Genomic DNA, 11,574 nt, shown 5'->3' with positions numbered 1-11,574 from the left:
TACTCCACCTGGTGGCGCACGCGGCTCTCCTCCCAGTCCCGCGCGCGCTTGGTCTCGTTGGGCTTGATGCAGCGGATGTAGTGAGGCGTGCACTTCATCAGCGTCTGCACCAGGTTGTTGGCTTGTTTCTGCGGCGACGAGACGCACAGGTGCATGCTGGGTGAGGCGGGGCGGGCGGTGGGGCTCAAGGGGGGGGGGGGGGGGGGGGGGGGGGTTAGGGGGCTCACGAACGTCCAATAGGAGACGGTCGGTTGAAGGACTCGTGTCGCCCTTTCTATCTTCTACATAAACAAACACATTCATCTCGCATACGGCTTTCCTTTAAATTAACAAATGTTTTTATGAATATATTAATTACATAGAGCGGTCAGGGGAATCATCTTCTCCTTCCTGATCGGGTTTATTGTATTAAAATGTCTGAAAAAGGTTTCAGAAATTGGAGTTTGCATTGACAGGAGCGGTCTTATTCCGCCATTTTGCTCCACCCAAATGAGCGACTAGGGGAATTGAACCTAACCCTTGCTAGTGCCTTGCTTAACAAGCAGCATCCCCCCCGTGCTCGTACCTTTATCTTGGTGCTGACGGTGCTCGGACGCCCTCTCTTCTCAGCCTCCAGGTTCTCAGGGAACAGGTTCTTGATGAACGCACTGTCGGGCGAGAGAGGTAGGGAGTCAGTGGGAGGCAGAGAGAGAGAGAGCGAGAGAGCGAGAGAGAGAGCGAGAGAGAGAGAGAGAGAGAGACACTGACTGGGAGGGGAGAGATCCTCTGACTGGGATGGAACCAGTGTCTGAACTTACAACTCGCTGCTCTGCATCAGCTCAATGATGTCGTTGAACAGGACGTCTCTGTTCCGCTCGCAGAAGCCGTTGACGTCGTACGACACCTGTCAATCACAAACGCGGACAACAGAAAAAAAAGCTTTTTTTTTTATCAACTTGTTTTAGTGTGTGAAAAACTCCCAATCAATAACGAAAGTAAATGCTACTGTTAATTACCGTACCTCGCTCTCTCTCTCCCTCTTTGTACATCGAGAAAGATATCTCTATAGAAATATATTCATATAGATATACTGTACCTTCCCATCATAGTTGTGCATATCTATTTATCTATCTATCTATCTATCTATCTATCTATCTATCTATCTATCTATCTATCTATATAGATCTATATCTAAAGATATAGATACACCGTACCTTGCCAGCATAGTGGTGCACTATGAAGCCCTTATATAGTTCTAGATCTATAGATCTATATCTATAGATATACCGTACCTTGCCAGCGTAGTGGTGCACGATGAAGCCCTTATATAGATCTATATCTATAGATCTATATCTATAGATATACCCTACCTTGCCAGCGTAGTGGTGCACGATGAAGCCCTTGTTCCAGCTGCTGAAGTGCTGGTTGGAGCCGATCCCTCCCTGGAGCTTCTGCAGCAGGGTCATGTCGGCGCCCTCCCCCTTGGCGTGCATGGTGGCGCACACGTCGTCAAGGATACTCATGATGCCAGGAGGATTCTGGGGAATGGAGAGAGGACCGGCGGCTCAACGCAAGGCTCCGGAGTCGTCCCAGACATAGCCTCTAGAGCTAGCCTTATAGCTAGCCCTAGAGCTAGAGCTAGCCCGAGAGCTAGCCCCAGAGCTAGACCGAGAGCTAGCCCGAGAGCTAGACCGAGAGCTAGCCCTAGAGCTAGAGCTAGCCCGAGTGCTAGCCTTAGAGCTAGAGCTATCCCTAGAGCTATCACTAGAGCTAGAGCTATCCCTAGAGCTAGCCCGAGAGCTAGCCCTAGAGCTAGACCGAGAGCTAGCCCTAGAGCTAGCCCGAGTGCTAGAGCTAGCCCGAGAGCTATCACTAGAGCTATCCCGAGAGCTAGACCTAGCCTGAGAGGTAGCCCTAGAGCTAGAGCTATCACTAGCGCTAGTCCTAGCGCTAGTGCTAGAGCTATCCCTAGAGCTAGACCTAGCTTGAGAGCTAGTCCTAGAGATAGGGCTACCCCTAGAGCCAGCCCTCGAGCTAGCCCCATTTATATGTGTTAGGGGCCCATGCCCCACCCTAACCCCACCAAGGCCCCTCCCTAACCCCACCCATGCCCCTCCTCCCTAATGACTAAACAGTAGCGCATGCACGTGACACCTCTGTGTGAGTCGGGGATGCTGCTATCGTTAAACCTCCATATCTCTTAGCGGGGGTGTTTCCTGTCAGCAGGCGCCTCCCGGCCGACGACGGGACCACTCACCAGCTTGGACTCGATGAGGTCACACACCACCTTGTTGTTGAAGTAGTCGATGGGAGTCCAGCGGATCCCCTCCTGGACGTACTCTTCCTGTCACACAGGAAGTACACCACGTCAGGAGACACACGACAGCACGGGCGTCGTATACACGGCATAGGGAGGGGTGGGGACGAGGGCACTAAAGAGTTATCTCAAGGGTTTGCTGAGGAACACGTATAACTAATACAGGTGTAAATGGTAAATGGACCTCATTTATACCGCTCCTATCTAACCAGTGGCCACTCAGAGCGCTTTACAATATTTCCTCATATTCACCCATTCATTCACACACCGACGGCGGAGTCGACCACGCAGGGCGACAGCCAGCTCGTCGGGAGCAGTCAGGGTGAGGCGTCTCGCTCAGGGACACCTCGACACTCAGCTAGGAGGAGCCGGGGATCGAACCAGCAACCTTCCGGTAACCAGCCAACCCGCTATATCCCCTCAGCCACATGCCACCCGTGTGTGTGTGTGTGTGTGTGTGTGTGTGTGTGTGTGTGTGTGTGTGTGTGTGTGTGTGTGTGTGTGTGTGTGTGTGTGTGTGTGTGTGTGTGTGTGTGTGTGTGTGTGTGTGTGTGTGTGTGTGTGTGTGTGTGTGTGTGTGTGTGTGTGTGTGTGTGTGTGTGTGTGTGTGTGTGTTGTGTTGTTAATGTGAGAGCAATATTGACAGAATAACTGCCAAACTAGTCGGTGCTCAATGCTGATAGGGCGAGACGAGGTAAGGTAGGTGGTGGGCGGAGTCAGGGCCAGGTAGAGGTGGGAGGGGCTTCGTGACCTCACCTGTTCTGCTTTGAGCGTGAGCTCGATGAAGATCTGCTGCAGCTTCTCGTTCACAAAGTTGATGCAGAACTGCTCAAAGCCGTTGATCTGCAGAAGAGGAGGAGCACACAAACATTGTGTTAACACACGGGCGTTTGTGCGTTGGTGTGCCCGTGTAAGTGCTCGTGCGTGTGTGTATGTGGTTCCCGTTACAACCTGGAAGATCTCGAAGCCGTATATGTCCAACACGCCCATGTTGAACTCATCATGGTCTTTCTGGATGGCTTTATTAATGGCCTGGGGAGAGACACGGGTAGGCAGACAGACAGAAAGGCAGTCACACAGACAGGCAGATCGATATTAGATAGAAAATGAATACATTTTAAGGTCCTTCTAAAGAGCGGGTTCCCAGGTCTACAGAATCCTTGGAGCTGAATAACTCATTTCAATGCATTATCCCCAACCATAGAACCAGTCAGCATAGCATCGTGTTTATTGCGTTAGCCCAGCGTGTTAGCATTAGCATCAGTGTGTTAGCATCAGTGTGTTAGCATCGGTGTGTTAGCATCAGTGGGTTAGCATCAGTGTCAGCACAGTAGCCGACTGTTGACTGAGCTTCGTTGCGTTAGCCCAGCGTGTTAGCATTAGCAATAGCATCAATATGTCGCACACACTCACGTCCACCAGGAAGTCGAAGAGGCGGGAGTACAGGGCCTTGGAGAGGGCGTCCCGGCTGAAGGAGGCCTGCTCTGTGTTCAGGGTCACCGCGATGGACTCCGTCTTCCCCCCCCACTTACTGTCCATGTTCCTGCTGGTCAGCTTACTGCACAGCCCCTCCTGGGAGATCCCCAGCAGGTAGGAGGGGAAGGCCAGGACTGGGGAGGGGAGGGGGGGGAGAGGAGGGGGGAGGGAGAGGAGGAGAGGAGAGGAGGAGGGAGAGGAGAGGAGAGGAGAGGAGAGGGGAGGGAGAGGAGAGGGAGAGGAGGGGGGAGAGGAGAGAAGGGGGGAGGGAGAGGAGAAGAGGAGAGGAGAGGAGAGGAGGAGAGGGGAGGGAGAGGAGAGGGAGAGGAGGGGGGAGGGGGAGGGAATGGAGGGTGGAGGGAGGAGAGGAGGTGGGAGGGAGAGGAGAGGGAGGAGAGGAGAGGATGGGGAAAGGAGGAGGAGAGGGGGAGAGGGAGAAGAGAGGGAGAGATGATGAGGACACAACTCTGTGTTCTGTGTTCTTATGTGTTTATGTTCGTGCCTGTGAATATCATGCATTTGTTTGCGTGTGTAGGTGTGTGTATGAAAGTGTAACGTGTTTGCATGATAGGGTAATGTGTGATTGTGTTTGTAAGTGTATGAAAGGGAAATGTGTGTGTGTGTGTGTGTGTGTCTGTGTCTGTGTGTGTCAGTGTGTGTGTGTGTGTGCGTGCTCACAGTCCTCGCTCTCCACCATGGCGTAGTTGTTCTCCTCCCTGAAGGAGATGTTCCCCAGGTGGAGGACGGCCGCCACCAGCTGGAGGACCGCCTCCTGCTCCAGGTCCGTCAGGCCAATCACAGCCATGGCCTCCTAGACGGACACACAATCAGACCAATCACAGACTTGGCCTCGGAGACGGACTGACACACAGACCAATCACAGACCAGGCCTCCTAGAAGGACAGACAGACCAATCACAGACAGTCCTCCTAGACAGATAGACAAATGGACCAATCACAGACGATATCATCGAGAGCAAATTGAATTGACCCATCAAGGCCATTGCTCCTTATAACCTGGTCAATGGCCGACAGACATGAACCTGTGGAAGGACAGACAGACAGACAGACAGACAGACAGACAGACAGACAGACAGACAGACAGACAGACAGACAGACAGACAGACAGACAGACAGACAGACAGACAGACAGTTAGACAGACAGACAGACAGACAGACAGACAGACAGACAGACAGACAGACAGACAGACAGACAGACAGACAGACAGACATGAACCTGTGGACAGACAGACAGACAGACAGACAGACAGACAGACATGAACCTGTGGACAGACAGACAGACAGACATTAACCTGTTGACAGACAGACAGACAGACAGACAGACAGACAGACAGACAGACAGACAGACAGACAGACAGACAGACAGACAGACAGACAGACAGACAGACAGACAGACAGACAGACAGACAGACAGACAGACAGACAGACAGACAGACGGACAGACCATGGTCTCGGCAAAGTCCTTCTTGTCGCTGACGTCCTCCACGGTGAAGGTGGCCGATTGGTTGAGGTAGAAGTAGTAGTCGGCGGTGGTGACACCCAGGTTCTCCCTCTGCTCCTTGCTGGCCCCGTCCAGCAGCTGGGTCAAAGGTCAAAGGTCAGGAGGAGGAGCCAGAGGGAGGTACGTCTTTAGAAGTGGAGGTGGTTTTAAGGTTCTCCGTACCTTAAGGTCCCTGTGGTTCTCAGCCTACCTGTAGTAGATGTGGTTCTAAATGGTACTTTTGGTTCTCCGTACCTGGTAGTAGATGTGGTTCTTTGTACCTGGTAGTAGATGTGGTTCTAAATGGTACCTGTGGTTCTCCGTACCTGGTAGTAGATGTGGTTCTAAATGGTACCTGTGGTTCTCCGTACCTGGTAGTAGATGTGGTTCTAAATGGTACCTTTGGTTCTCCGTACCTGGTAGTAGATGTGGTTCTAAATGGTACCTTTGCTTCTCCGTACCTGGTAGTAGATGTGGTTCTAAATGGTCCCTGTGGTTCTCCGTACCTGGTAGTAGATGTGGTTCTAAATGGTCCCTGTGGTTCTCCGTACCTGGTAGTAGATGTGGTTCTAAATGGTCCCTGTGGTTCTCCGTACCTGGTAGTAGATGTGGTTCTCCGTACCTGGTAGTAGATGTGGTTCTCCGTACCTGGTAGTAGATGTGGTTCTCCGTACCTGGTAGTAGATGTGGTTCTCCGTACCTGGTAGTAGATGTGGTTCTAAATGGTCCCTGTGGTTCTCCGTACCTGGTAGTAGATGTGGAAGCTGCGTTCTCCCTGGTTCTGCGACACCACCCTCGACTTCTCCAACAGGAAGTTGGAGATCTTCCCTCCGTCCGGTTCCCCTCCGCGACTGAACTGGATCTCAAAGTACTTCCCCTGGGAGCAGAGAGGAACTGGGTTCTAGTGGGGCTCCTTCCTCATCGTGTTCCTACTTCATGAGCGCTTGGGTCTTCCTCCTATCCTTGGACAATAGTTCAGGCCTAGGCAGGGCCGTTGCTACAATTCCTGGGCCCCTAGACAAGATTTACTGATGGGCCCCCCTGCGCTGAATTGTTGACGGGGGGGGGGGGGGGGGGGGGGGGTACTATGGTAGTACTATGGGCTGGTGATATAATAATAATTTATAATAAAAAAAAAAAAAAAAATTTTTTTTTTGTGGGCCCCCCCTGGGCTGTGGGCCCCCTGAATCGTCATCACCTTTCACCCCTTATCGACGGCCCTGGGCCTAGGACTAATAACTTGATTAAACTGTTGGATATTAGTGATGTCATTGTTTGGCTTTTAACCCTGGTTAGTTTAATGAACACCGTTTATTTACGGTTTGTTGAATGCCATGGGAGCCATATTCACTTCACTAGTTCTAGTGTCGACAGATATGAATCAAAGGACAGGACATAACCTTCATAACAACACGACCACAGTGTTGGGTGCAGCCATGCAGAGCGGCTGATGGGGGGGTTACCACAGGGTCCCTGGAGAGGCTTGAGGTCCCAGTATGAACAGTCTTTAGTCTCTCACGACAGCTGGTCCTGAGTGACTGTTACTACGGCTGGTCAGCTGACCCTAAATTACTGTTTTCTGAATGACTCCAGCCGTGCCAGGGTGAACAGTCTTTAGTCTCTCACTACAGACTAGGGCTTTGACTTTTGCCAAAAAACCATATTCGTTTGTTTATTAATATTAATATTTGCATAAGCTATGATTTATTTTTTGATATTCTAATTATATTCGAATAACGAAGTTCGGAGTCAAAGCCCTACTACAGACCCTGACTGACTGTTCTGAGGGAGTTTAATGGTCCCAGTCGGAACAGTCATTAGTCTCACTACAGACCCTGACTGACTGTTCTCTGAGGGACTCAGGGAGTGATCCTGACTGAGGAGACTCACAAAGCGACTGGAGTTGTTGTTCCGGACGGTCTTGGCGTTCCCGAAGGCCTCCAGCAGAGGGTTGGACTGCAGGATGATGTCTTTGACGTGCTGGGAATCAGAAATATATCACAATGACTTTACAGTGAGGGTACATTAACTAAACATTGATGTATGTTAACATTCTTTAATTGCAGCAATAAGCATCAACTAATTAACAGATAATGTTCTGTTGTTTAATGCAGTAATGTTGTTCATGTAAGGTAAGGTACCACTAAAATAATCAAATTCATTATTTAATAATAACCCGAACCCATGGAACAGAAATGTCAATATCTTACCTCCATGCTTATTCTACATAATGACGCTTATTACTCCGTTAACTAATGTTAATTAATTGTTAACTAAGATACCTTTATTGTTAAGTTTTACCGAGCTATATTTTTTTATTAAACGTATCATCGTGTTTCAGAATGGCTCCGGGAACGAGGTATGGATGGAATGATCGAACAAACAAGATTAAAAACCACCCAGAGAAAGGTCAACATTAAAAACATTTATGCAGCAGCCCATTGGATAGGACCCCTGGTTCAGGGCGGGGCTTATCTCACCTGGACCTTGGCTCCGCCCCCGGACACCTTGGAGACGTAGCTCATGATGTACTTGGCAGCGACCGTCTTCCCCGCTCCACTCTCCCCGCTGACGGACAGAACGCATCCAACACACCGTCATTACCCATAATGCACTCTGCCTCCGTGTTATAACACAACACGAAGTTCAACAACACAGGAAGTGGAGGAAGGTGGAAGAGGGGAAGTGGTCTTTAAACAGAAAGGTCTTGAGATGAGCTTTGAAGAGAGGGAAGGATATATTATATACAGATATATGTGTGTTATATAAAAGTATTTGCATCCTGTTTCCTGTTTCCTGTGTGGTACCTGATGATGACACACTGGTTCTCGGTATCGATCATCATGTTGCGGTACATGTTGTCTGCCAGGGCGTAGATGTGGGGGGGGTTTTCGTACTGGGCCTTGGGGGGGGGGGGGGGGGGGGGGGTACAACGTTAGACTGCTGATCAAGTCCACAGAAATATCCAATCCATAACATATCTTATGTGTAGAATGTTGTGTGTGTGTAGTTATGTATCAGTGGCTATGCGTTTGAATATTTATGTTCGAATGTATGAATAAATGAATGAGTGTGTGTGTGTGTGTGTGTGTGTGAATGGGTTGGTGATTGAGTGGGTTAGTGGCTGATTGTGTGAGTGAGTGAGTGAGTGAGTGAGTGAGTGAGTGAGTGAGTGAGTGAGTGAGTGAGTGAGTGAGTGAGTGAGTGAGTGAGTGAGTGAGTGAGTGAGTGAGTGAGTGAGTGGGTGATAAACTCACCGCCCCCTGGTACAGCTCCACCTCGCGGTCGGTGAAGTAGGGCAGCTGTTTGAAGGGGTTCACTGAGATCAGGACCGAGCCGATGTAGGTCTGGGCCTCCGTCAAGGAACACAAGAGACGACCTCTGCCTCAGCCCAGCCTCCCTCAGCCCATCCCCCCTCCATCAGTCTATCTCTCTGTACCCCTCCATCATTCTGTCCCTCCCTGTCTCTCGCTACCTCCATCATTCTGTCACCCCCTGCCTCTCGCTACCTCCATCAGTCTGTCCCTCCCCGTCTCTCGCTACCTCCATCATTCTGTCCCTCCCTGTCTCTCGCTACCTCCATCAGTCTGTCCCTCCCTGTCTCTCACTACCTCCATCAGTCTGTCACCCCCTGCCTCTCGCTACCTCCATCATTCTGTCCCTCCCTGTCTCTCGCTACCTCCATCATTCTGTCACTCCCTGTCTCTCGCTACCTCCATCATTCTGTCCCTCCCTGTCTCTCGCTACCTCCATCATTCTGTCCCTCCCTGTCCCTCCTTATCACGTCTCTCTCTCCATGTCTCTCTCCATCGTTCTGTTGCATCGCCCCTCATTCACCCCCCTGTCTCTTCTCCAGCATGTGTTTTTCATGTGCTTCAGTACCATGACGATAAAGCATCATGGATGCTTGCGTCAAAAGTGACGGCGTTCTTAACACCACAGAAGACGTTTGGCGAGGGTATGAGTATGATAAACAACTCGGCAAATTTAAATAAAATCATCTTCTTTAAAAACCGTCTGAAACTGAAACCCAGGTGAGGGAGGAGGGCGAGCGATCACCTCCCCTGTCCCTGAGAGGCCTGACCTGGGCTGATGCTCCTGTTAGGGTCAGGGTTGAGACACAGCAGTGAGGATACGAAGATGTAGTCGTCCATGTAGCGCTTCTTCAGGTTGTCCGTGATGGCGTCCTCGTTGATCTTGGAGAGCAGGACCATGTCGTCCACGCCGCTCACCTTCACATTCTGGGTCTGCCAGTGGTACTTCTCCTTACTCCCCTGGAGAGAGAGGGGGAGAGAGAGAGAGAGAGAGAGAGAGAGAGAGAGAGAGAGAGAGAGAGAGAGAGAGAGAGAGAGAGAGAGAGAGAGAGAGAGAGAGAGAGAGAGAGAGAGAGAGAGAGAGAGACCAGAGAGAGGGTGAGACCAGAGAGAGGGTGAGACCAGAGAGAAAGAGACACACACACACACACCAATAGACAGAGCAACAGACAAAAGGACAGACAGAGCAGACAGGCAGTGAAAGAAAGGGAGAGAGACACACAGTCAGAGACAATGGGGAACGAGAGAGAGAGAGATTAATAGCCATAGACTGCATCAATGGCTCTCCTTAAATCTCCCTCCAATCAGACGCCTCGCCCTGTCACAAACATAGCCCTCAAACCAAAGAGCTTTAGGATGATGGGGAAATACACCACCGGGAAAGCGCCTCCCACTTTGTGTTCCTATGGAAACCATCCCATTACCTGCTCCTGTCATGGAATCTTGAAAGCAGACTTCTGACTTGCACAAAATGTCATGTACGTCACTTTTGCTCAAAGTTATTTGGAAGATGCTATGAAGACGCATCCACCTACTTTTTTGAGTTTTTTTTTTTTTCAATCTTATAGGCCTAATTATAACAATATGTGCTGCAAGTTACATAGTGCAAGTTAAACACAGATATCAGTGCTAGGGAAGGGTGACTAAAATGACTAAAACTTTCCTAGATTAGGGGATCTGACTTGAAACATTTAATTCTCCGCATTCCTGCATCCCCCAGGAAGCGTGTTGGGAAGGCTGTCCAGACACGTCCAAACCCGTTGCCTGTCCCGCCATCCCTACGAGGGCTGCGGATGGAGTGTCCAACACTATGGGCCTGGATAATACCAGGATTATACCGGAATAAAGCGATGCTGGACCGGGGCGAGGAATAACCGAGCACACCTTTTGAAGAGCCACCGATCTGGTGTTTTGAAAAAGTATGGAAATAATAAAAACGTTTAACGGTCCAATACTTTTGTGTTGATATATGGGCCACTGACTATTCAAGTATTAACCTTAAACACCGAAACCAAAGGTATTTCAGTATGCCGGTTGATTGACATGTCCATTAATTTGCAGGAGTACCGTTTTATTCCGATTATTCTGAGGCTGGACCGAGTAGGAAAACATCATGACGGTTCCTAGGGTGAGTCCAACCTCTTTGCATTGTGTTTTGATGATCGAACGGTTAAACTCCAAGTAGCCATAAACTCACCATTTCCACTCCTCCGACTTCCTTCTTTCCAGATCAAAACTAAGAAAACCGCCTTGATTTCAGGTGCAGCTTTCTAGTCCACGCGTTCTCCTTTCCCGGTAGGACCCTTCAGTCATCTCACTGCGTTGGGCCTTCTTCTTCACTCTTTCTTCCAACCCGTCTCCACAAAAAAAGTGTAGTTTAGGTTACTTCCGAGTGCCGGGACCAAGCCAACCTGAGCAGCCCCTGTCGTCCCACCTTCAGCCCTGAGAGAAGGGAGAGTCCGCTTCCTGAGCGCAACAGCGCCACGTGTGTACAGGTGAGGGAAAGGCCCGCCGCGGGGATTCTGGGTAATGGAGTCTTATAATGTACTGAAAAAAATACAATCGACTACAACTACATACACGACTACAACTTCATATATACCACAATGTTACTTGTGTTAAGTCGACTGTTGCACCTCTCCCTGGACATTTCAGTAGTCTTATGTATTTATATTTAGCAGGCCTCGTCAATAAAAAAATAATCTTGAGCAAAACATTTTATTAAATCACATAACAAGTAAACTAAAAAGCATTAGGTCTAAGATTTGTATAGGATTACAATTATGTAAGATAATATAAGTGGGAGTGGTATGTGTTGCTTACGTATGAGTCCTACGGGTTAACTGTGGACACTCGGATTCAAAACTCTTATTCATTCCCCATTTTTATGTCTGAAATTATGATGGATAATGCTCCTCACAGACTGATCTGAGGTCTGATAATGCTCCTCACAGACTGACCTGAGGTCTGATAATGCTCCACACAGAC

The 11,574-nt window shown here is 49.6% G+C and overlaps 1 protein-coding gene across 1 annotated transcript in view; it reads right to left on the bottom strand.

Annotated features, from left to right (window-relative positions):
- myo1eb (myosin IEb) overlaps window positions 1–11,050 on the bottom strand; it is a 16,938-nt gene extending 5,888 nt beyond the window's left edge. Inside the window, exons 1-17 of the mRNA XM_056593170.1 lie at window positions 10,784–11,050; window positions 9,409–9,546; window positions 8,530–8,619; window positions 8,080–8,174; window positions 7,753–7,840; window positions 7,163–7,252; window positions 6,018–6,149; window positions 5,237–5,371; window positions 4,451–4,583; window positions 3,710–3,906; window positions 3,248–3,328; window positions 3,053–3,139; window positions 2,237–2,323; window positions 1,350–1,517; window positions 798–883; window positions 566–647; window positions 1–128 (exon numbers count right to left, since the gene is read on the bottom strand). The exon at window positions 1–128 is cut by the window's left edge and continues 78 nt beyond it. Of these exons, the coding sequence (XP_056449145.1) occupies window positions 1–128; window positions 566–647; window positions 798–883; window positions 1,350–1,517; window positions 2,237–2,323; window positions 3,053–3,139; window positions 3,248–3,328; window positions 3,710–3,906; window positions 4,451–4,583; window positions 5,237–5,371; window positions 6,018–6,149; window positions 7,163–7,252; window positions 7,753–7,840; window positions 8,080–8,174; window positions 8,530–8,619; window positions 9,409–9,546; window positions 10,784–10,786 (1,820 nt within the window). The 5' untranslated portion in view covers window positions 10,787–11,050. The remainder of the gene's footprint in view (window positions 129–565; window positions 648–797; window positions 884–1,349; window positions 1,518–2,236; window positions 2,324–3,052; window positions 3,140–3,247; window positions 3,329–3,709; window positions 3,907–4,450; window positions 4,584–5,236; window positions 5,372–6,017; window positions 6,150–7,162; window positions 7,253–7,752; window positions 7,841–8,079; window positions 8,175–8,529; window positions 8,620–9,408; window positions 9,547–10,783) is intronic.
- Between the last annotated feature and the right edge of the window lie 524 nt (window positions 11,051–11,574).

Source organism: Gadus chalcogrammus, chromosome 6 (genome assembly GCF_026213295.1).
Source record: "Gadus chalcogrammus isolate NIFS_2021 chromosome 6, NIFS_Gcha_1.0, whole genome shotgun sequence".
Taxonomy (NCBI): domain Eukaryota; kingdom Metazoa; phylum Chordata; class Actinopteri; order Gadiformes; family Gadidae; genus Gadus; species Gadus chalcogrammus.
This window is presented reverse-complemented; position numbering and strand designations above follow the sequence as displayed.